Source organism: Linepithema humile, chromosome 5, assembly GCF_040581485.1.
Source record: "Linepithema humile isolate Giens D197 chromosome 5, Lhum_UNIL_v1.0, whole genome shotgun sequence".
NCBI lineage: Eukaryota > Metazoa > Arthropoda > Insecta > Hymenoptera > Formicidae > Linepithema > Linepithema humile.
In genome coordinates this window covers 27,588,584-27,614,402 of record NC_090132.1, presented here as the reverse complement: position 1 = coordinate 27,614,402, position 25,819 = coordinate 27,588,584, and the positions used below count along the sequence as shown (strand labels likewise).

Below are 25,819 nucleotides of genomic sequence, written 5' to 3'. Positions count from 1 at the left end.
AATGTCAAGAACTATTCGTCAGCCAAAAATCTAGGTAGATTTCGGATATCAGCAGTCTGATGAAAAATTCTGATTGAACAATTTCTATTTGAACAAATCACATACTTATATTTACCTTACCGCTCGCAATTTTTTTTTTTTTTTTTTCCTTATAATTAATCGACCGTGCAGCGATATCGTTGCCCTACTATCGAAGTGTTCGGATAGACGCAGTCGTGAAAAAAGGCATGTAACGTGTAAAATCGGCGGCGGACGTCGCTCTGGGGCAGATAATGGAGCGTGACGAACCTCTGATTGCCGCGCCGAGGAAAGAACGCTCGCTATTGGACGCTGATAAAAAAGTAGCAGGTGTCAGCCGGCGGCGGACGGTGCAAAAGCGTGCTAAAAATATAGCGCTTACTCGCGCCGCGTTGGCGTAAAATCGCGGCTCGTTCACGCGGCGTGTCCATCGATATGACCTCGATATGTAGTCGCGATGTTCGTCGACTCTGAAAAAAAGAGCGCATCGCCTTTTGTAGTCCACGGTAAAGTGGTAATAGACGAGACGTTCGATGAACAATACCATTCTCAAAGAGAGACTTGCGTCATTCAGAAACCTGCAATTGTATTTTTAATTTCTTAACACTAAAAGTATCGCAAGAGAAATCTGGTCTTCGTATTTTCTAACGCTTCTCGCACTGTATCACATACGTGATACTATTAATTATATAAATTATATATGTATTATTTGACAAGTTCTCGGAATAAAGTATAAAATAGCATTAATATAGATTTTGACTACCTTTTATAATTTTTCTATCATCGTAATTATTTTTCGTGCAAATGAAACTAGATTTCTCCGTCAAGTAAGACATAAATCTTGTAGATACAAATAACAAAGTGTACTAAATTTATGTAAGCTCGCGACAGTGAGAAGTATATAAGTGGGTGGTAAGATGCCTGGAATGTGAAGTGTTTCCTTCTGGATTATGAGCCCCAGAGAATTAACCGAGCTGTAAGAGATAATGGAAATGTTCCCGACTGTTCCAAATGTACATCTGTGTAAAATGTTTGAGGTGCTCTTGTTTTTTTTTTTTTTATATTAAATCGTCGCAATATGCCGTTCTCAAACATTTTTAGAAACATTTTTACCGAGAAATGCCTTCGCCGAGACGTAAAAAGCATTACCTATTAATAATTGATAAGCATGTTAAATGAATCTTGTGTGATTTGAATATTGAGTGAACGGAGGGAACATCGGATATTGTAGAAAATAACAAAGTAGGACGCTTTCATGGACGTTTAAAGTTGACAAAGTTGCGGCGTTAAGATCTGACGAGTGATGACGTGGGTAAAGGCTGCAGACAGCGCGAAGGACATCATCCCCTTTAGAAGGGCTGTAGACAGACAAACCCTCCAGGCTCCCTTTTCCCCACCTTCTGCCGTCTCATCGCCATAGCAACCCCTTGCATTCAGCAGCTAGTCTAACCAACCGATCTACCCCTTATGTCTCGCTTTGCTGAAATATCTGTACGGAACATAGTTATACTCTCTCCTCCCCGCGTTTTGATTCGGGCTAGGACTTGGCGGATTCAGTGGTAAATTCGCGCGAAAGTTCCGCCATTTATTTCGCAATGAGGTCAAAAAACTTTTCCCTTAACATTTTAGAGAACTTCTCACAATCACGACAAATCGTTGTCGATCGGCATTCAAATTTCTCAAAATTATTCAAATAAAAATTATAGAAGATAAAGACTGCGTTATGTTTAACGAAAGTATTGAGATTTTAGCAATTCAAGCAGTCAGGAGCGAATTTGCATAGATTTAATAAAATTTAATTCAAATTCGTGACTCTCTCTGCGTTATCTCGAATAATTTTATTCAAAATTTCTAGTGAAAATAATATTTTAAAGTATATTGTGTGAAAGGAGAAGTTTTAGCGCGCCTACTTTTCAGTGACTATAAATTATTATTAAAAAAAAAAAAACATCCATCCCTGCAAACGATTCGAAACATTAAAATATTCACATAATTGAGCTATTTTTTTAACAAGAAAGAAAGCACAATTTCTGAAAGCACTCTCTTGTACAATAGAATGAAGTGTATTAGCTTATTGCAGTAGTCACGGTCCGTGAACTCGTCAGACAGTTCAACGGGCCGAATGATCACCTCGTTTGTTTCTAAAATCATTCGTATTTTTTTCGTTGTCTCGACTGTGTCGAGTTCCATGCGTCACGTAGGGATTCGACGACAGTTTGACCGTTTTGATTCACGACATCTCGTCCATTTATCATCGGTGCGTCATAGTCAAGTCGTGTAAGCGGTCCCGGCAATCCGGCCTGGAGAAACTCAGATAAAAGCTCGATTGAAAATCCAGTGAATCATAAGTCTTTCGTTCCGAGGGGAAGAGTGCCATTTTCCCTGCAAAAAAAATGAAAATACTTTTCGTACTCGGCACGCTCGCGGTTTTAATCGCCGCCCAGGATACGCAGACCGTGGTGTTCCCGCCTAACGGAAATGGTTCATCTTTGGAGATGGGAAGTAAAATCGAGCCGGCGCTTCAACCGGCTCTTCAACCGGATATGACGCGAGGGGTAGTCCCTGCGACCCTTGTGCCGCCGCAGCCGCAGTCGATGCTGCCCTCGGATTACTTTTTCCCCGGTAAAGATTTTTCTATTTTCGTTACGCTAAGACGGCGTCGTTTGATCACTTATCCTTTGTGCACGGCTATAATCAAGCTCAACGTGTTGCGCTTCGATCATCGTGTTATCGCTTCAAAGCCGAGAAATCGTTTTGTAATTGGAGTATGTTTGTACTGCTTAATAAAAATGAAAAAAAAAAATAGCGCGCATTTAAAGCGCAAGATTTTTCCCGGAAGATTTTGAAGCTTGTTGATTTATCAATATAGTTGTAGCGCAGACTTTCTCACACTCTCACTGCTTTATGAGAATGCTGCGTACCTACGGCTTGACATTCATAATATCATCAATATTTAAAAAAAAAATGTTTCAGTGCCTCAACGAACGTTTCTGCATCACAGAAGTGAAAATGTACCCTATACTTACGAATATCCTAATATTGGATATCCAGTAGCACAGGCAGTCGAGCATTCCATTGTTCCTTCGTCGAAACAGCTTGTAATAGTCAGCTTTATCGGTCTTTTACTACTGTTGGCGATTATACAAAATACACTCAGCGCCGTAAAGCGGAAGGATACGATAATGGATTTATTATCGTCCAGACAAAAACGGGAGGCTTACGCTATGCATGATTTTCGTTCTGTGGTACGTCCTTTTTTAATTTCGTTAAAGAAAATTATTCCAGTAAAAGTTTTCTAATTAGAATTATAAGAATATTCAAACTTTACAAAATTAATAAACCTTTTATAATATAATATAATAATTCAGTAAACCTTTTTTTGAGTTTCTCTAAATTCATCTATTTTTTTGTATTAAGATATTCTTGGAAGTCATACACAGAATTTATTACTTTTAGAAAATTTTTCTAGTTCTAAAATAAATTCGGGAAGTTTCTTATTGAAAGTAATTTGGTTGCGCATATAGCAGGGCAAATTTGCTGGAGACTTCGAAGTTTACTTACCGTGATGAAACATTTCGTTCGTGCTGACTGAAGAAAATTGCTAGAATAAATCATGAATCTAGACTTTGCAGCAAAAATTTTTACATCCTAGCGGTAGATTAAGACTTTCCACAAACTTTTAGACTCCGGAAGTGGAAGAGATTCTTAACAGTGATGCTAGAGTGCGATGCATACAAAAGACGATTTGTCTTGAAAATCGCAAGCTCTTCAAAGATTTGGGTATGACGGGAAAAATGCTGGCGAAATATTTGACGTAAGTTTTACCATTGTTATTTTCAACAGCACTCTCTCCGTTGGTTAGTTTATAAAGCTTTAATATCCACAAAAAAATATAACGGAAAAATGCAATTATTTGAAATAATCATAATAAAAATGTTTGTATATAAAAAAAAATTTTAATATATGAATTCAGTTTATATTAAAAATACAATGCTCTTTTGTAGGAAGGATGTAGAAAAATCATTGAAATCGTCTTCAGGTTGGGATCGTCTCGTAAAAGATGCAGGTGCAGCGGGAATTCGAGGAGAAAACTGTGATGTGCTTTATAGAGATTGCGACATTCCAGTGATACGAAAAGCGCATAGAGATTCCAGCATCTCATCGAACATAAAATATCACAATAACTCAACTCATTTGAATTCAATTCGTTAATTATCGAAAGTTATGAATATTTATTTATATTATTTTCGCTTTTTGTAAAAAATGTGTGCGAATTAAATTGTACAGTGTCTCTTGTTTTATACAAATAAGAGAAAGTGAATAACATTGTAAAACTGAATAAAAATAATATTTTAAAATTAATATATTTGCTTCCGAAATAGCAGAAATGTCGCGTGTTGGTATTAACAATTGATAATACAATGTAATAATATTTTCTTTTCATATCGCATGATAAGAGGGTGATGATTGGGTGAATAAAAAGACCGGAGATATTAATGACTTTTTAATTTTAATTACAATATGCTTTTGTTTTGTTTTTTATCAGCTAAACATCAATATATCTAGCTTTAACTATTTTAGATAGCAGTTTGCTATGGGACACGCTTCACTTACACACTGTTTCTCTCTTGTCATCGGAATTATAAGAAAATATCAAATATCGCGAACAAAATGGAGACATCGATCGCGTCTTCGGCATTTTGTGTGTTGGCCTGTTTTCGTTCTCCTCCTTTCAATAAGTATCGCCCCTCTTCCCGTCAGCTAATTATACAATAACGCATCCAATATTATCATTAACATTAAGGCATTATATGCTTAGAAGTTTTGTATTTCAATTTATGTGTCACTGTTATATGGTACGCTGTTACATAACACGCTAAACGCGTAAACTTACTTAATAGACGTGAGATCGCTCGTTATAACAGTCCAGGGCTGCGTTCCAAAACTCTATTTCTAAAGAAAAGATCCACCATCGTATTCCAAACGTCGAAGTAATATACTGTTGGAGTTTATTCGAGGTAAAGTATATCCAGAGGCAACATGCTTTTTTACTTCCAAAATGGATTAAAAGAATATTATTCTTTTAATCTTAGTCTTATAAGAAATTTACATTGCATTCAGTTGTGTGTTAGCTAGAATCCTCAGAAGATAAATTCTTCTAGCTTATCGTGCGCATCATTATTTCTCTATGCCGTAGAGTTGACTGACAAGTGGAATTTTGGAACTCAACCCAGCGGGCCTATTCTGCAATTTGTTAACACATGCGTCATAATTATTTTTCCGACAAAAAAATAGTGTAAAGAAGCGCCAGAGTGTGTACGCATCTGTCGAAACAATTATTTCACTATGTCATTTGTAAAAGTAATAAATTCGTAATTCGCAAAACTTCATGTATTCTCGTTTTTAACGCATATATTATAATTAATAACATATACGTTAAAGGGTGCGCACTTTACAATTTTGTATTCCGTGAACGCATGAAATCAACAACATTGCGTTAGAGTGATGATATAAGTGATGCTTTCAGCCAAGTAATTCTCTTATATCTTATATATCAGTGGCGCAATGTATAATCCGCTTTAATGCAGTTTTTTTTTTTAATGTATTTGCGTACGTTACGTAAAGTAACATTAATACCAGTTGTCGGACATCATTAAACATCATAACGCGATCACGGAGAGATAAGTATATCTTAGTACGCAATTATTTTATAGGTCACACAACATTCTGCGGCTTCTAGTTATAGCTTCAGTTTGATTTTGTGATCGAGCCGATATTGTAATTTTATAAATTTTTTAAAGTCATTTTTAGTATAAAATTGGATTTATAACAGTGTTTGTTTAATATTCTTCACATTTTTATTTAGTATTTTACGCATTTTCAATTTTCTGTTTCATTTTCAATTTTCTGTTTCATTTTCAATTTTTTTTTAATTTTTACATTTTGTTTTTTTTAAGATAGGCCCGCTGCCTTAAAAACTTAAGAAAAAAGAACGTATCGTGAGATACATTTACGCGGCTGACTCGGAGTAGTCTTGGCAGCCAACGACGAATTCCGTCACTTTCCGCTCTTTCGTCATAAAACCGTAATTAGTCGCAATAATTAATCGTCGCTCAGCGAATATCGAGTCATTCGCAACCTGAATATAATTCGAATCGATTCGCAAGATGAATAGCTTGATCAATTCATTTTTCAATTCTATGCGAATTTTACCATCGTGGGTTCCGTCTGCACTTACAAAGATTATGAAGAGATCTGCCTTAGACACACGTTTGTTGATAAGGCCCTGTTAACCCTTTGAGTGTCATGAACACATATATGCATTAACAAATTTTTTCGATTTATATTCTCAACACAAATAAAAATTATCAGTGTAAAAAAATAAAAATCAACCGTCCACAGCAATTGTTAGCGCGGATTGCATGTCGTTCGTATTGAGCGCTTAGCTCTGGAGCGCTCTACACTCAAAAGGTTAAAAGGAGAGAAATTGAAACGAAATTGAAAAAGGGCGAAAAAAAGAAACTTAGGAAATCCTACTTGAATCCCCAAATCTAGATTTAAATTGTTCGATGACGCATATTGGCTGGATTCTGTTATGTTATAACGCATTGCGTGCGAGTCACGAGATATTTCGTTTTCATGATTTTTATTATAACAAATTTAGTCACCCAATCTGGTTGTTATATAATATTATATGAATCATAAAATATATGATTTCTAACAAAAACAAGCCTGAAACAAATGCCTGTCAGAGTGCAGAAAGAAAAAAAAATATTTCAAAGGAAAATATTTCAGCTTCAAGAACGAAATGTCGTACGCAATATGTTAATACAGTGCTCGGAATAATCTTCTTGGCCGATTTTTGTGGTCGACGCCTACTTTTCTCTCCTTACCGCGCGCATCATAACAAACTAGGCTCATGACGCTCGGCTATCCGATTTATAAGTGAGTTCTTCTCCCGGTTATTTAAATTTAAAATTGATAAAAAATTAGACATTCGTTAAAAATATTTATACAAATATAAATGTCTAATTCTAAATAATATGATAATTGATCTAGAATATATAACGAAAGTTTTGACCCGATATTCGATTTGCGATGCTGTTAATCGATACACTGGTCGAGGAACGAGTAATTAAAATATTGAAGGAAATCACGTATTATTATCTCATATTCAATTAAAAATTGATCATACGCAAAGACATTACATTAGGTTGCCCGCAAATAAATTTCAATTTTTTACTTTTAGCGTCAAATTCTATCTTTTCTATCTCTGCGTCAAATAAATTTTATCGATTAAAATAAAATTTAATTAAATAAAATTTTTTTCCATAAAAAATGCATAGAAATACATTTTTATGAAATGCGTTAGCTCAGTTGATAGAGACATTGCACTAACAACCAAATATTTTATAACAGCCGAAACATGGAATTTCCTACAATTTTTTATTATAAAAAAATTTGGCTATAAGAGATGCTAATCTATCGGTGAAAGATTGATATTTTGAGTTTCATAATTGTAAATTTTTATGAATAAGAAAAAATTGTAAAATTAATAGCTAATATTCAAAACAAATATTCAAGAGAACATATCTCCAAATAGTAAATTTGGATACATTTCAATCTTGTCATTCCTTCAATCTCGCTTCTTATGACGTGTATAAGACATTTGAAATTTTGGAAAATTAATTTATTTTGCTCCAATGAGATTATTATAGCGTAAAATGGCTAATAAAGTAGAATGTAACGTGTCATTAATTCGATCGAGTATTTGGTTAAGCTTATATATATATATATATATATATACCATATATATATATATAGTTCCAGCATCTTTGTTCATATAATCATATATGAAAATCTTTTTTTTCATGTTTATTATCGCAGTGAACATTAAACGACAAGAAAACATAAAATAATTAACACAGAGACTTAAAAGGAGCAAATATCACGCTTCAAAATGTGATACATAACATATATTATTCCAAACAATAATATATTCTACAGCAATTATTGAGCTATTATTATGAGAAAATCGAAATTTATTTTTTGGATTACCTAATATACGATACTTTGATAAAATTTAAAATCAAGCGATAACAATCTGAGAACGAAAAAGCGGAAGGAGAACATAAATTGTAAATACCAAATATCCAAAGTATTCGCGCATGCATACGTGCAAATATACATTCAATTACGCATACCAACGAACTCACATGTTCTCTTTCTTACATACTTTGTCTTTTAGATTACTAGCATTCAATTAAGCCAATATTCATTTATCCTGCCAAATAAAACTAATAAATTGCTAATTATCGCATCATCAATAAATTAGACACATTTATCGAGGCAACGTAGTTTGCAAGGGCAGGTGGGCAGGCAGTTCACGGAAATTAATCCTCGCAACAGCCACGTGAATTTTGTTGGAACACTTTCCACGGCGCATAAAAAGGAATCCGATGCTCTTGCGGTTTCATTGTTAAAAAGCAAGCTTGTCTGTGCTTATCATTGTATGCAATCGATCGATGTAGATAAAAGTCAAGTTAATTCAACCACTATCTTTTCAAATTTTTTTCACATTCCTTGAAACAAAATAAGGGAGCTTACTGTCAAAATATAAAATAAATGTAAATTCATAAAAACTTTATCTCAAAAATCGTACAAAATGTACAAAATCATGAGATTAAAATTTATAAACAAACAAACCAAAATATTTATGTATGATTACTTTATATATACATATACACACACGTAATGTAATGTGGTGTGGTTAGTGTGAGATACCCTGTATATAGTATATAAAATATATACATATATAAAGTATTATATGTATATTGATATATGCATATGTATATGTATATATATATACATATATACATATACATACATACATACATACATATACATATACATACATATACATATACATACATATACATATACATATATATATATATATCAGTTTTATCAATTATTTACTTTACATTTTTTTTTATTTTTTAAGTAACCATAAGAAATAAAGAACTAATTTTCTATTTGAGAAAATATCTATATCAAAAGAAAACAAATAATCAATTTCAATTAATATAAATTTCAACTTTATATCGAGTTTTAACTGATCGATAAACAATATGTTTAGATTAAATAACAGAAAGTAAATGACAGAAGTTGGTGTTCCATTTTAAAATAATTTATAAAGAAATATTGAAAAAAAAAAAAATATTAATGAAGAACATATGTATATAATAATTCACGTCAGAAACTAACTTTTGAGTAAAATTAAAACATTTTTAAAGATAAAATGTGAATTAAATTTCTCGAATCGAGATAAACTTAAATATTGTGAATATTGTAAAGAAACTCGAAACAATTGTGCGGTTAAAATATAAGTTTGTTCCATGCCATTTAATTTAGTTAAAGCAAACTATCGTTTCAGATACCGGTGAAATAAATTCAAATTGTTCACAGTACATCACATGTACTTTAAAACGGTCGAAAGCAATCAAAGAACATTTTCTTTCTTGTCCATTTGTTAAATTCGATTATTATCTCGATCGATCGCATGCACATTTCTCTTCCTATCCGTACAAAAACTGAAACCACAATTATCATAATATCTGTAAATACCTGACTAACACGATAACGACGACCGAATAATTAATTAAACTATTGGGATCGATACAATAATAGCATTAATATTAATCATTAATAATAATTTTGTACAATATTCTAGTCCTATTTGTCCTCTCTCATGCTCGGCTCGTGACACGCGTTTGCTATAGGCAATAATTCATATAAAACAGTATCGGTTCAAATGGTAGCAGTAAGTATACTTGCAGAAAAAAAACCTTCCTCTCTTTCTCTCTCTTTCTCTCTCTCACTCTTTCTTTCTCTCTGAGGGTGTGCACGCGCGTATATTATTTTTCCTCAATTTTCTCGCGTATGTATAACGATATATGAATGACATGTATGAATGAATGTACATTAAATCATGAACGCTCGACGCGCATCCTCCGGGTATGCTTCTTGTGTGTCCCTCTTATATGTACTTTACTTAGAATCGAGTTTGCTATCGTACGCAAAGTCGCTTCGTCGGAGAGAACTGTTTCGTCGTCTTTGCCTTCGTGCACGGGCGCCGAATAAAAGATGACAAAGTAAATTATGCGTTCTGCCATGCGGTAAAGACAACGAGGACGACTTCTCTTTCGCGCAGAAGTCCCCTGCCGTCCTCGCAGCATCTCTTTCTTATATTCCCCAGTGTATTCCCCACTACATGAATTACTTTCGACGTGTTGGTGAGAGAGACGATACGTCCTTCGAAAAGGTTGAGTCGTCCTCGCCTCCGTTGTGATTCGGCCGTTCGCATTACAGATTCGTGTAATTCCTCTGCACATCCCGCGACATGAGAAGTAGCGAAGGCGAACATTGCTAACAGATTACAATAGAAGAATTGCGAACACCGCGATCGGTAGCTGTCACAGCCAATATTGCTGACAGATTACGCCGTCGGGTGTAGTGCGCGTATTGAGGACCGCAGAGCCGCGCGACCAAAGCTCCCGAGTGCGAGATCGTGTGTGCGCTTTTAAAAATGCTTCCGATGATCGAATGAAACGATTAAAAAATTGCCGCTTGCTTTGTGGTGTCGGACAGCGGCGAACGAGTAAGAGGCTCATCCAAACAGATCATCAGAGATCGGACTGACAATGAGAAGGAAGGTAACCGCGAAGATATATTAATACGAAAGCAAACGTGGCTTGCGTCCAACGAGGCTTGGAACGGTTGACGATAATTTGGAAGACGCGATGCGATTCGAGTCAGACGAGCTTATGATAAAGATGCAAACAACGACGCACAATATCAGCTCTTTTAACAATTGAAGTGATTTCGAAACCGCATTAGGCTCGCGTGAAGCAAGGTATATCGAAATGTTAGAAGGCTTGACGACGCGAGACAATTAATTCACTTGTATGAAAAGATGAAGAACAGTATCATTCTCGCATTCGGTTTGCCTGCTCCGCAGTTACGGATACAATCATCATCCACAATACACACGTACGTCTCGTCGTACAGTATTATCAATATATCTATATATACAAATCAACGGTGGCATTGTCTTTAACCTAAGCGACAAACGTAAGAGTAAAGAGATACTAGGGACCAGTCGTAAGATTTGTCATGCTAATAGTATAATAGTTACACACTCGATATAATCAGCATCATTATTTATCGTCGTCATTGTTTTCATTGTAACTATTATGATCGATAATCTGATAATCGTTACGATGATTAATTCGTGATAAGTATAATCCGATATTATCGGTTTATTTGGCGCCTCTTATCGGATTATATTTACTACACAGCGATTAGCCACGACAGGTTTAATTCGCGTTTGGAATAATTTGTGCCAATGCCCGTGTTCATTCGCTTCTTCTTAAACATTAGTTAAATACATACTATTTTCGCAAGTCAAGTTTGGAGCACTTTAAATCAATTAGATGTGAATAATTAATTTTAGTAACATGCTTTTTGTTATTAATTTACTTAAACGTCTTTTATCCGATCCACCACAGCGCCAGTTTTACATGCTTACCCATCCTCCTCCTTGCATTCGTCACTTGATTTCTCCTTCGCAGAATTCACAACTGCAAAAGTCTACGTTTTGAACACTGCTGAAGAGAAGATTATGGCAGGGTTGTTTGTCTTTGTCCTTTTCCTCGTAACTTTTTTTCGTCGTTTGTTTTCCTTTATATCCACCCACGATACATGCACACATCACTATACTTTATTAGACCTAGCATGCTTAGAAAATATTTGAAAAATGAGTTTATTGGAAGGTGGCTGCCCGATATCCATCACTATACACACTTCTCCGAATTGAATTAATCGTTCTATGATCATGCGATTAAGATCACATTTCTCGCTGCAAAGATTTCTTGCATCTCTTGTTTTCTTTCTTCGCACTTCCCCCCTCTTGTTGCTCCGACAATGTTTTTCTGTCATCGCTGGACTTAGAGCAGGCCCGCTATCCATTATCGACCAACGATTGTAAGCAAAGCAACACGTCCGTATCAGCCTCCCAGGCTTGACTAAGTCTAACTTTTTACTGGCCAACTGCGAAGCGCTGTAGTTTCTTCATGTATTTACATAACCCCTTTGCCTTCCTTCTCCAACCACGTGTCTCCGAATTCGCACAAATTGCATCGCCGTCATTTCGCACAATATCGTCTACTATAATTGTGTATCGTCAATAAGGCGAATACTGAAACAAATCGCATAATGTGCGCGCGCATAATGTTCGCTGATGTAAAAGCTATGCCAAACCGCCACTTTTCAGCATAATTCTAATAATTAATAAATATTTCTCAATTTTATGGTAAAAGAGAATCGTATAGATAACATAAAACAACAATATCACCTAAATTCAAAACTATGTTCCTTTATCAATCGCGTTTGAAGCCCCTTTTTTCTCATTCTTTTTTTTTTGGTCTCTCAACTACGTCGCCATCGTGGTTAAGAGTGAAAACATCGGTGATAACGATTACGACGATGAGGATTGCGGTCGTCACGACCTGTCCTGATCAGAACGCCACGAGTCGTTATCAATATGGTATTTCGGCGTTGCTCTTTCAAAATACCTTCTCGTGGGCGCGTCTCAACGCGTTGTCGCATGACACATGCCAGTCTGTTGATCATCGCGCGCTTGATTAGCGGAGACACGCGGCTAAAGGGTTGCTGTCCTTGGTGGTATGCGAGGGGATAGCGGACGGTCGCCTGTGCGTCGTAGTGGCAATGTTGCAGCACGGTGATGTTCGCAGTCATAATCGTGGTGCATCTCGAAGAGATGTTGTGTTGAATATGAAGAGATTGACTCGGTGGTTACCTCCTGCTGTCGCGGAACATCAGATAAGTCTTCATCGTCTGTGGTAGGTTCAGCTCGTTGATCTTCTCTTCTAATACATCTTTGCCTTCTTTTCCGATTCGCTGTCTGATCACTCTTCTACAGAGATCCATGAGAGGCAAAGGTTCAGCTGCAGAAAAGACAAGAAAGTTAAGACAAAATTAAGAAAAGTATGCGCAGTAATACGCGGTAAAGATGCATCGATAGAATGAATCAGATGAATGCTAAAGAAACGAAAAAAAATTTGGTTCTCAAAATTCATACAGTTTTACAATTGCTATTCTATGAATTATTTGCTTACGATCAAGTCCGCCGATATATTTCATAGTGATCTCGCAATGTCCCCAGACGGCAGACACAATGGGGTGCAATTTTCTTCCCTTGAGTCCTCTAAAGGCTATTCCAAGATACTTATCGTCCACTATAAATGCCAGCGTACCTTCATCCATGTCGAGCACCACTGTGGAGAAATTGTACACATAAGTTTGAAAAGGAAGTCTTTCTGCAAACGCACTTTGCATGATAATCGACAGATTCACGTGCAAAGGTCTTCTACGCGCGAATAGCTAGGCAAGAAACGTTTACCCGTAAACTTATCAGGAACGATGTATGTCTCGTCGGGTTTTAGGAGGGCCGGATACGTCACACCGTTGTTGTTTTTTGAATCGTGATAGAGTTTATTTCTACCGAGATCCCAACCCCAACTAAGCTCATTGTTTCCGACCAAGCTTTGGTAGCCGACACTGTGTAAAGGTGCGTCCGCCGTTGCGACTCCTACGACGGCGTGCGTGCCTCGCTGCCTCGTGCTCCAATTAAGTTCCCACACGTGCATACCCTTGGTGTATCCCACTTTTCCTCGTATGCAATCTGTACTTTGCGCAACGGGATGTCGATGAAATGTTAACTTATCGTCCTCCTAGAAGACACAACAGAAATTCAGTCAATTCAGTAGAACTAACTTTTATGATTTCGAAGTAGCATCTTGATAGTTTTATCAACAGAGTCATCCGACTTAATACAAAGATAAATTATAATTACAAAGTCGTGTAGTTGTTATATTATTCAATACCTTGACGAATATGTTTAGACTACGGTCGTCGGCATTCCAGCTATGATTAATCTGCGTTTCTCGCGAGGCAGACGGCATGTCGAGGAGTACATCAAGACGCGCTGGTCTCGAATAGTCTTGCGCCAGCTCGCGCGATACCACCGATCGTGTAAACGTCGTGTTATTGCCACCGCCAACGCCGACTCCGCCGCCTGATCCGGCACCACTCTCCCGGCTCATGCTCTTCACGCCGCCTGAAAGAAAAGACAATTCCGATCAGATGTTATGATTTCCATTACGCGTTCGTTTATGTGATTCATACATCTACGTTTATCGCCTTTATTATTATGCACTGGTGAATAAAGTTATTTAAATGCAATAGTTTAACGCAAATATCTTGACCAATATTACAAACTCTATTAAATGTTATAATAAAATAATCTTTACCTCTTTTTCTCATTATAGGGATCTATAAACCACACAATCTAACGTTCTTAACGAATATCTAAGGCTTTTCTAGATATCGAATTGTATATTAAATTTTGATGTATTACTGTATATATGTAGAAATATATAAAACTGAGCATATATAATGCAACTTTTATTGCAAGTTATTATTTTTATTATTTTCGTTAAGATCAATGTTCAAAACCAAGCGCGATTACACACGTCTGTTGTACAACTATCGTTTTCTCGGACTGTTGCTTCTACTCGTGCTCTGTTTATCAACACTGAATCAATCCAGCTAGCCTCGAATAGCACAAGCAATTAACAATCGTGAGTGACTTACGCTTCTGTTGTAATTATATTGACAACACATTACATATAACATCGGACTAATTATCGATTTAGACGAAACAAACATTTAAAAACAATTAGAACATTGCGCATAATTTAGCCTTAAAAATATCAAATACAAAAAGAAAATATAATTGATTAAAATAAAATTTAAAATTTACGTTTTATTATATTTAATTCAATGATCTTTACGTTAATAATTATATCTGTGTGATTATCGGTAAACACTGGCAATAAGAGAAATTAATTAATTTTATTAAATTTTTATAAGAACTTAAAACATTTCTTTATAATCTTTCAATATCAACTGATTAACATTGTAGAATATTTCTTTGTTCAAAATATAACATTTCAATGCGTCGCGCTAATCAATCATTATTTGTTTTTTCGCCAAAAACTCATGTACGACCGCGGTACTCTGTCAGTGAATGCAACACAAATTGAGAATAGATCTTCCGCTTGTTCCAATCATTGCGTAAAATATTGCAAACCGTAAATTTTGACACACAAATTAAATTTCTCTGCCAACTCATCAACACGCTCATATTTGAATTAGCTGCCAATATTTAACGAATTCTTTTCATGATATCTTTTGAAACTATGTTCGAATGCACCGATCGTTCGTCGTCGTCGAGATTTTCCCACCATCTTTACATCTTCCAAGGTGGAACAGACGCTTGGAACAGACAATCGTCTTCGTAGTTATTTCGATATTTCACAGATATGCATCGTGATTTCATCGAGTTTAAAATAAAATTTGATATTGCTTCATTTTCGTGACGAGGTGCATTGAGATATTGTCATTTATACAATGAGACCGCTATAATCTGTGCGATGCTCATGAAATATCGATATTTGTTGAAATACACATGAAACTTCAAAATGGCATTAAATGTTAGTACATAGCATTTACAGAAACAAAATTATCCTGTTATTTTTTGGACATACCTTGTATAGTAAAAACATTTTTTTTCAAAGATTCTAAAAACTCTCTTCAAGAATTCGTTTGTGATCCAGATTTTACCTGTTCGGAATTTGGGATTTAAAGAAAGGACTGGAATGGGACAAAAAAAAAAGAAAAATAGTAAAGAAAATAATAGCTATTAGAACTTGGCCTCTTTGCAGAAAGAAAACGTTAAAAAGGTTTTCGGTATTTCTGAAGTTTTTATAAAATGAAAGAAACGGATCTTTTCACGACCCTATTTAAATCTTTTTATATTTCTTTTCAATCGTGTCTCTTTTTCCATTTTACACTCGACTCCTGTTCAGGCTACGAATATTCTGGATAGGCTACTTTAAGTATTCATGAAAAGAAGTAATCATGTGAATATTCGAATATTTATCATTTATCATTATTAAATTGGTTTTGTTACAAAAGTTGAAAAAATTTCCGAAGAAGTTTCTTTTTAAGATTTAGATTGCATAAAAATTTCTGTTAGATTTAAATTGCGATTTGGAAAAAGCGAAAACTGCGTTGTTAAAGGAAAATGGCAGGTAATCGGAGAGCAGCGGTAACTATTCTTGGCGGAAATTGCCCGCGGACTTGAGACAGACTCGTGAGTCTCTTAATGATAATCGTCGTGCGCGGCAAGTAATTAGCCGCGACGATCATTACATTGTGGCGGCGTTGAACCTCATTAGCAGTGTACACGGTATAACTTGACGAGTATATGTAAGATTAAAGATGGGCGACTTCAAAGAGCTTTATAATAATTGCATGAATTTTCGCAAAGTAAAATAATTATTATATTTGGCAAATTATTAATTCTTTATCAATTGTATTTGAGAGGAAATTCAGAGGTTAAAAAACGGCTAATTTTATTGTGTTAATGACGTAGTAGCACAAAAAAGCTGAAGTTATTCGCTTATCAGCCATAAAACTAATTTCTATTGGCGGATGTAGATACGTAAATTGCACAGCGAGAATGGCGATTTTAGGTAAAATGATGTATCTTGTTTATTCCATGAGCACATATAAAATTGCAAGACATTCTGTCAAGTAGTTTTTTTTATATAGTTGAAAAAAAGTATTCTTGTAATTTATCAGAAACGGAAAAAATTAGATTTTGTAATTAAATATTTTGTTTAAAAAAGACCTATCGGAAAGCAATAAGATAATATAAAAAGGAATAAAAACAAAAAATGTAATTATCGGAATGCAAAAAAAAAATAATTTTAGACCTTTTTCGATTTGATAGAAAATACGAAAGAAAAGAGAAGAGAAATTTAGATTGTATAAAAAATATTTAAAAAATAAATATAAAAATAATAGAAGTGGTGAAAAAAATAGGATAACAAAGAACAGATTGACCGCAAATGTTGAACCATTCTTTGTAAGACTTTACAGAATACTAATGAATATATTGTAAACTTACGCTGGGAGGATATTCAGCGCCTCCACTGTAAATGCCACATCATTATCTATATTTGCAATTTAAATTTAATTTTTTTGGTCCTTTTTTTGCAGAATGATAGAGCAAAACATTTTTTTAAATTCTAATATATTTACTTTTTAAATTACTTTTTTCTAAACATATTTTTCAGAAATAAGAATGTCAGCTTAATGTTAAGTCAGCATTTCCAATTTTAATATTAATTTCTTACGAATATGTAGGAGTAATAAATTCATGATTACAGTAATAAATTAGCAACAAATTAAAGTTTAATTTTGTCATATATCTGAATTCAATTTTTAGTGATAAGGATATCAGACTAAGAGAGGTTCGTGCACGTGCGGTTAATAAGCTGTTCTTCAATGCATTAATTTTTAAATTAAAATTAAATCGTATTAAAAAAAAATAAAGATTAAAAATATATTATTATTATTATTATTATAAACGTATTTTTATCGAAAATCTGAACTTTTTGATTAACCTAATCTGACATATCCTCTATAAATTCTATCTGAAATTTTGCTTTGATTATCTGAAAGTTTATATCATTTTTAAAATAATATATTCTTGCTTTATCCAATGCTCAATATTTATTTGCGATCAACAATTCTGTTCAAAGTCACATTTAAAAATCGATGACGACACTTGGCTGAGTTGCTTGCGAGTTTCTTGCGAAATCAAGATGGAAGCCGTTGAAGAAAAATAAATTCATAAAGTTTACACGAATACATACATGATACACTTTGTGTGGAAATGTTCGTTATGTTAAAATGCAGTAAACAAGATAGTGAAGGTGTTAACACTACCTACCGAAAGCTGCCTATTAATAGCCTATTAATAGGCTTCCGATAAGTAAAGTGTTAAGACAAAAATCCAATATAAATTACGAAATCATAAGTATAAATATATCATTGTGTACATCACATTATTTTACGAAGAAACATTTTCATTCTCATTTATACAAAAATGTAAAGATGTGAATTATTATAATAAAAAAACTGTAAATATATAAGACTGTGTCAATGTAACGTAAGCTCGAAATTTTGAAAATTTGTTTTTGAAGACTCAAGGGAAAAAGAAATATCTGGTGCACCTCAAAAAAGTATCTGATTTAAACCAAAAAACCTGTTTCAGCTGAGCAAGTAAAATGAGACGCGGTCAAAGACCTTGACCTGTTGAGATGAGTGCGTCATGTTAACCATCTGATCTCGCATGTTCCAACTTGTTTATAAGTAAAATTTACACACGGTAATTGGATGCCTACCAAAAATATGCATGTATGATATTGATATATAAGTCGTTTCAGTATCGCGAAGTTTTGTGAGCGATTTGTTCTGTTTTAATTTTTAATAGCATTTTTGCTTGTAGCATTTAAAAAAATTAAATATTTAAATGGAATTTTTGGATTAGTTTTACAGAGATATTTAAAGAAAAATTATATATATTATATATAATTTTTGAATAAATGCGATTTTATGTTTGGTTGACGATTGTAAAATCAAATATATTTTCGAGTTACTAAAACTTTTAAAAGCAATTGACAAATCATCAATTTACTATTTTTATCAATTGTAATTTAAAATTCAATTAGCAAATCTGTTTTCAATATTAATAAATAACTGTTTGGAGACATTCTTGATTAAATGGATCATTACCGCGATACACAAAAATCTCATTATATTAAATGGTTAGAATTGCAAAAATTGAAAGTCAATTTCACCAGTCTTCATCAAATCAGAATATCATAAATTATTGAAAGACATATAAATATTAAATTTCGGTTTCAATAATCCTTAGCAAAGTCATTAAATTACCATTAGCTATATTTGTAGCAAAGTGAAGATATCCGAAAACAATGTTCGTCCACAAAAATTGTTAAAATTCATAGTCTATTATAAATCTGTTGTTTTAATAATATAGTCTTCCGGCATTTAATATGAGAGGAGTAGTTTTCTTTTTTTCCTACCAGTTATGCAATATATTTCCTTTACTTCCCTTATTTTAATCCTTATTAAAAAGTTTCTCCTTTCAATCTTATCTTTTTTTTCTTCTCTTCCGTTTTCAATCTTACTTTATTTTCATATTACGCTCTTCCAAAAAGTTCAGCATTAATGTATAAATTTGTGATCATCTATTAACGATGAATATTTGAAAAAAAAGTTAGCGCGAGTTAGCGGTTCATCGAGTCAATGTTATTCCTGCAGGATGAAAAAAGTGAAATCATAAATGAAAGGAAGGAAAATCTCGTTGACTGCGCGATGCTTCACATTCGACGCGCTATACGTGCTGCATATAAAGTAGTACTCGAGCCAAACCTGAAATCTTTTGGCCCATGTTCATGCCCCGGTGGTGGGAGCGATGGTGTGGGTGATGCCGATGGTGATGTGGGTGGTGACGGTGTTCGGTGCACTGCTTGCCGGCAGGCAGTTTGTGCCTATGGTGTCTGGTGCCGCAGGTAGTGGTGGTGGTGGTAGTCGTGGTAGTCGTGGTGGTGAGGTGATGATGATGGTGATGGTGATGGTGGTGGTGGCCGGTAGTCGGTAGTGCTGTAGGCACCACGCCACCGTCTATTCCTCCTCCTCCTCCTCCTCCTCCTCCCCCGCCGCCGCCGCCGCCGCCTCTACCGGGGCTACCACCGCCCCCGCCGCCGCCGCGGCCTCCTGCAGTACCTGAACCGCCTCCGGTACCGCCAGTCGCCCCGTTTCCGCGGCTACCGCCCCCGCTCACGCAACGATTCGCTTTGTACCTGCAATGCGAGAACAGAACGAGGGCACGTTAATTCGTGTGCGTTCTAAGGGATGGAAGAGAGAGAGAGAGAGAGAGAGAGAGAGAGAGAGAGAGAGAGAGAGAGAGAGAGAGAGAGAGAGAGAGAGAGAGAGAGAGAGAGAGAGAGAGAGAGAGAGAGAGAGAGAGAGAGAGAGAGAGAGAGAGAGAGAGAGAGAGAGAGAGAGAGAGAGAGAGAGAGAGAGAGAGAGAGAGAGAGAGAGAGAGAGAGAGAGAGAGAGAGAGAGAGAGAGAGAGAGAGAGAAAGACAAAGGGAGACAGAAATTGATACGCGAGTTGAGATCAATACGAGGATGAGGGAAATTGATCTCGACCGAGGGTGATTTTCATGGCAGGCGGACTTATGAGAGCGAGTTATGTTAAGTATTTACAGATGTGTATTAGAAGCGAAGAGCGTTGTTCCACTTAATTTTGGATTAATTAAATTTCTTGATTTTGTAAATTTTAATCCTTCAATGACAATTTAAAAAAGATTTATATTGATTTCAACTGCTTTATTCCGAGAAAAAGCAATAACAAGAGCATTTGTAAAGTTATACAAAAAGATATAGCATTTATAAGAATAAGAAGATAAGAAAATTATCTGCGTGTTTGTATGTTAAATGGAATTATGATAATACTCTCACACAGTCATTCTTCAACAGATATGCATGAAGAAACGCTCACAAATGACGACCGAGTAGTACTGATTACACACAGCAAGATTATGTCATTTCCGATAGAAACCCAAGGACGTTGTCATTATACCGCGCTTGATTTCTCTTGGCTCTCTTTCGGACGAATTTCCGAACTTCTGGGAAAAACTGGGATTTTCGCACAGAAAATCATGCCGACGAGGGCGTGCTTTCCGGAATCGGATAATTCGAGAAACACGCCTCTCGCAGGTTCGGGAAAAAAAAACATGTCCAAGAGAGCTTCGATTAATCACGTTTTCCTATTTGCGGAGCTTTACGAAACGGATTGCCAGTGTACATAGCATATAAGCGTGGGACGAATTGCGGGAACCGATTAATTCTTCCCAGCGGATGAAGTACATACGAAGCAGCATTTTCATCACGAGCCTGCAATTTCTGTTCTATTCCTGTCTTTCTGCGTCGCTTGCTTACACCGAATTGTCTATGCGCATGAATTGTCGCAAAAGTTTGCGCACGCTTGAGAGTAAAATAATTATTTCAATGCCTTAAATTTGAATAGTAATAATCTAATATTATTTTTTTCTCATTATGATCAAAATATAAGAAAAAGATTGAAGATTGCGTTAGTTATTTGATTCTTTTCTTGAATCTTTTCCTATATATTTGTAGTCTGGTGTTCTTATACATCTTGCGATATTATAATACGAATTTAATAAAGCCAAGTCATCGTTATTTCGCTATTTTCTTGAAACATTTACTACATCTTGCATCATTAAAATTATATGTAAATGAAACCACTCAAAGTGAATGTAAAAAAGCCAGAACGAGTTCACGTATAGCGAATGACCGCATTTTACTAGCGATAAAAATTATGCCCTATCATGTTACGTTGATAATGCGCGGTAAGCTTCCTTGAAATCTATTTCTATACAACCTTCCTTATTCCTTATTTCTAAAGACACGTGTGCGAAGATTATATGTATAACATCCCAACGCGGTTATTGAACTGACTAAATTATTTCATCAATTTAATATAAACTCTGAACGCAATAATTTAAAATTTATCACACTTCGTATCGTTATTTTATGCAAATCAATAGAATAGATCATGTTCAAAGCTTATCAAATTTATTTTATAATTTGAAAAAAAATGTTACACCATTTATTGTAAAGTAGACAGTTTAAATGCAAATTTCTAGATAGTTTAAAATTATCCAAGAGTGTTGATTATCAGATCTCTTTATGACATTAACGCAAATTGGTGCATTTATAGGCAACCATTACCTCAGAGTAGACAGGGTGTGATTAACGAAGAAGCGAAAGTCCATGAGCATGTGGAAATATCGGGATAAGAATGTGATAGCAACCTTCTTGGCAGAAATGTAGTATACAACATGTCGGAACAAGCAAGGTTAGCTGCACACGTGATGATAATTTCTCGCCCGCTTGGAGAGAAAAGAAAAACGCAGAAAACAAATGAAAAGCGACAGTGTGAATCCAAACGTAATAGATGTTTCTGTGCGCTAGTAATATAACAACCTAATTCTGCTTCGAACAAGAAACAAATGTAATATCTAAGCTTGGAGAACTCAAAGAAAACATACATATGTAATAGATTTCGGAATCTCATAAATTTGTCTTTCTGTCATTGCTTAATATTTTATAGCCCGGCGAACAGGCGTCTCATCAGTCGATGCTGTAAGCCGCCGACGGCTCTACGGTTTGACGATGTTCGTAAATTTATCAATATAAATACATTTATGAATAATTCAAGAGTTTTAATTTTATCAGTTGTTTTTATCAAGATTTAGATGCATAGAACTGCGGATCGCAATGTGTTAACATTCGTTTAATTCGTTTATATTTTCTTCCTTTTTCATTTTGTTATCGAAAAAGAGAGGAAGTTTACAGTAACTCAAGAATTAAATCTCTGTTTAATCATACTTAAAAATTAATTATGTAATTAGAAATTAGTAATAATAATTAGTAATAAAATAAACTTAATTATTGTGTTGCTTCGTTCAATAAATGTGATACTAAGTGAAGAATATGAGTCAAGAAGAGTTGACGATGGGTCTATTTTTTTGACCTAACAATTTCTCCTCAAGTCTGTGACGTAATAGAAGTATGCTGACCGTAATTCGATCGTCGTATCCGTTTGCCGTTGTGCTGGCTTCCGGCGCGGACACCGGACATTAACATCCTGAATCCGGTTGTTTTGGTTTCATTCCTGGCGATAATCGGCGCCAGGAACCTGCTGCGGAAGTTTGTAAAAAATCATATCGGAGAAAGAACCCGGATTCTACATATCAATCACGATTCCGTGAAACCTAGAAGTATCGGAATCATGTACGATGGAACGTAGAAAAGTGAACAGTGAAATCCCGCGACAGGACTCTGAGGCTAACGCGAAGTAAATCGATTTTTGCGATTTGATGGTGTAAATGCAACAGGAATGCAGTTAGTAACAATGATATCAACGACAGTCACGTTATGCTAATTCGAGGAAATTCTCCGTTGGCTAATTGTTGCTGTTTGTTAACAAATAATGATGATTGTTGTTTGTAGGTGGCTTGTTGTTTCGCCATAAATTCCTTTCATCGACACCTGTTTGTTGTCGTATCAGTACACTTCCAGTATACCGTTTCGCAAATGAAAAGCTTGCATCTTGACGAAACAATCCTACAAGTATTTGACGCAATTGCTATCGGCGAGCGCCTATGGTCAAGGATTCGCGCGAAGCGCTTCGGCCTCGAATGCCTTTCCAAATAATTGTGAAACATTCATAATTAATCATCTACAGCAAATGAATAAATCATTACGACTGTTGCTGTGCGCGCGGCCAACAGGAAACGCGGTCGAGAAACCGCGAATTTAATTTCCCGCAGCGCGAGAACTAAAATGAGTAAGATGCCCTTTGAGCCGCGCGGACCGTCCATGGCAGTCGTCACGGTGCTGACCGCTATAGCAAGCGTTTCATTTGAAGTCCATTAATGGCATTTATCTCCGTTAATCACGTCAGCAAGAAACGATATCGCCTTGAGTCGGACGAAGAGAAAGTACTGAAATCGGCCGTCTCACTGTTTGCGAACCGATCCGACCAATTACAATAATTCGGAACAACAAACTGCAAACAAAAGTCTGTACCTGATTGCGTTGATGTTGCCTGTCAAAGATTATATTAACCCACAAACGAAGTTTTAATAATTAGTAACGCTTGTGCTCCAAGTTATTTTTTAATTTCAATGACATTAATAAAATTTTGACGTAGAGTTTCGGCGTTGTATACGTGTATAAATGAACGATAAAAGAAGACGAGCTTTAATTGTTGTTAGATCATAATTCATTTTAAAGCTTTTGTTTAATTGTCAGGATTTGCTTGCAGAATCAGTTTAATCGCGAAAAATTGGACAACAATAACGGAAATACGCCGCACGAAAACAATCGCTTTCAAAAATTTGCTTTAGATCGCAAACTTTTTGTTTGTTTTTCCAGTGGAAAAATTTCCGAAATTCCTGAAGCGTCTGCGTAACATATAAAAATTTTTTAGATTCGTATTTCAACAAATATATCCTTGACGTCAAAGAGATAACCCACGTGCGATAGATTCATTTGAAAATAACTAGCGCAAACGGTTTGGACCAAACGGCATTTGATTTCGAGACGAAATACGAGAATGTCGGTGGTTCAAATGCTATGGAGGCGCCCGACCGGCGGCGGTATTGATCCGGCGGGGGTCACCTTTGCCCTACCTCGACACGGGACCAACCTCCAAATCCACCCCTGCCCTGCCCTTCAAACCCCCACACCACGCGAGTCTTCACGACCGACAGGCGCTACCACGAACTCCTTCTATAAAATAGACCATCGAAAATATCCTGGCAAAAATTCAAGTTGGCTGCAGTTCTCTCCTATGCGATGATAAGAAAATCCTTTAGAAATGCTGAATTAACCGCAAGTGTATGAAGCGCAAATTCACTTGAGAGCACATCGACTTGGGCGCTATAAAACATAGCGCTTTTTATTGTTAAGCGAAGTGCTTTTGATATTCAAAATGATAATAAATTTATTCCAAATTGCTCCCGGAATCCATTTATAAAGTGTAACGCGTAAAATCTGTGTGGAGACAATCGACACGCTTAGAAAATAGTTCAATTTGTAGAAATTGCGTCGTACTGTGCATCGTAGATCATTGTAATTTATGTAATACAACTTTTTATTCCAATGTAAAGAGCAGTGCAACATAATATGCTTGTTTGAAACAGAATCTGATAACATTCGTGTTTTTTCAAAATTGCCCCGCGTAAATGCCCTGTGAATATTCCTCTTATTGTGTGCGGCTGCAACTATTGTAAGGTCCGGCAAACATACACGCCTGTACGGTGAATAAATATTTGCCGCGAGCGTGATGACGGAGATGCCGCGTTAATTGTTAATTTACAAATTCTCGCGCGCTCGTTCCGTCGCGGTTGCGTAAATATTTAGCGTGTACGTCAATGTGTATTTCGTTTCATGCAACGTTTAGTTTAACGTTGCGCATCGTAAAATTTTCACGCGCACAACAGTGATTCGTAATGGTTCGGGAGTGTGCTTATAACGATTAATTTGTCGATTAATATTCATTTCAGAAGATTATTTGTTCATAAATATTGATGTATTGCACAATCCGCTTCCTATCGCATTAATCCATCCGGTTTCGCGCCTTGTATTTATACAAGTATAATTTTATACCGTAGAATTGAATAGAAGTACAATATTTGTTTCCGAGGGAAGTCAGAATATATTTGAACAAAACCAGCAAAGAGGCAAGAGGGCTGACTACAAATTTCCGCGGAGACATTTATAATAGTAACTATTATCATTAAGGCTGCTCGAGCATGCTCCGAGCGAACAACAACCTACAGCATCGCCATTTATTAATAAACATATCCGGAAACGCGTCGGCAGCCAGGGAGCATGAATTTAGAGTAATGATAATCATACGTTCGTGTGTGCTGTAAGTGCAATCACCGTTGCGTGGCTCGACGTAATCTTCCGTGATTACGGTGTCGTGCTCAAAGAGACGGGATATTTCGACGATTATCGACGACCCGCAGCGGCGTCCGTAATACAGATTTTTAACGACAACCGAATCCCTCGCGGCGCCCCTTTTTTTCCGGCTGATAGAGCAATCCCGCGGCACGGAAAGTGCGCCGGGAAACGGCAGGATGGATCGACCAAACATCATCGAGGACGAACGTAAATC

At 35.8% G+C, this 25,819-nt stretch overlaps 2 protein-coding genes across 7 annotated transcripts in view; one reads left to right on the top strand and one right to left on the bottom strand.

Annotated features, from left to right (window-relative positions):
• Nucleotides 1-4: 4 nt before the first annotated feature.
• On the top strand, nucleotides 5-4,361 carry LOC105672332 (uncharacterized). Its single transcript, XM_012367213.2, has 4 exons — nucleotides 5-2,640; nucleotides 2,992-3,263; nucleotides 3,702-3,832; nucleotides 4,023-4,361. Exons 1-4 carry the CDS (start codon nucleotides 2,412-2,414, stop codon nucleotides 4,228-4,230), a joined length of 840 nt encoding a protein of 279 aa, XP_012222636.2. The 5' UTR covers nucleotides 5-2,411; the 3' UTR covers nucleotides 4,231-4,361.
• Nucleotides 4,362-4,509: 148 nt separating this feature from the next.
• The window catches only part of gus (gustavus), a 122,729-nt gene continuing 101,419 nt past the window's right edge, over nucleotides 4,510-25,819 (bottom strand). For 5 of the 6 annotated variants that reach the window (XM_067356351.1, XM_067356353.1, XM_067356356.1 and 2 more), the window contains 5 exons: nucleotides 19,471-19,901; nucleotides 13,986-14,218; nucleotides 13,502-13,832; nucleotides 13,218-13,376; nucleotides 4,510-13,046 (listed from right to left, as the gene is read on the bottom strand). In XM_067356351.1, coding sequence (XP_067212452.1) covers nucleotides 12,895-13,046; nucleotides 13,218-13,376; nucleotides 13,502-13,832; nucleotides 13,986-14,218; nucleotides 19,471-19,901 — 1,306 coding nt within the window. In that variant the 3' untranslated portion in view covers nucleotides 4,510-12,894. Of the gene's footprint in view, nucleotides 13,047-13,217; nucleotides 13,377-13,501; nucleotides 13,833-13,985; nucleotides 14,219-19,470; nucleotides 19,902-21,858; nucleotides 22,070-25,819 lie in introns of those variants that run through there. The other variant, XM_067356355.1, reaches the window with a different exon arrangement.

Bases quoted from the DNA above. Each gene is read 5' to 3' on its own strand.
- LOC105672332 (XM_012367213.2), top strand. From the start codon at position 2,412: ATGAAAATACTTTTCGTACTCGGCACGCTCGCGGTTTTAATCGCCGCC. The intron at 2,641-2,991 runs GTAAAGATTTTT...AAAATGTTTCAG, and splicing joins CTCGGATTACTTTTTCCCCG to TGCCTCAACGAACGTTTCTG. The intron at 3,833-4,022 runs GTAAGTTTTACC...GCTCTTTTGTAG, and splicing joins ATGCTGGCGAAATATTTGAC to GAAGGATGTAGAAAAATCAT.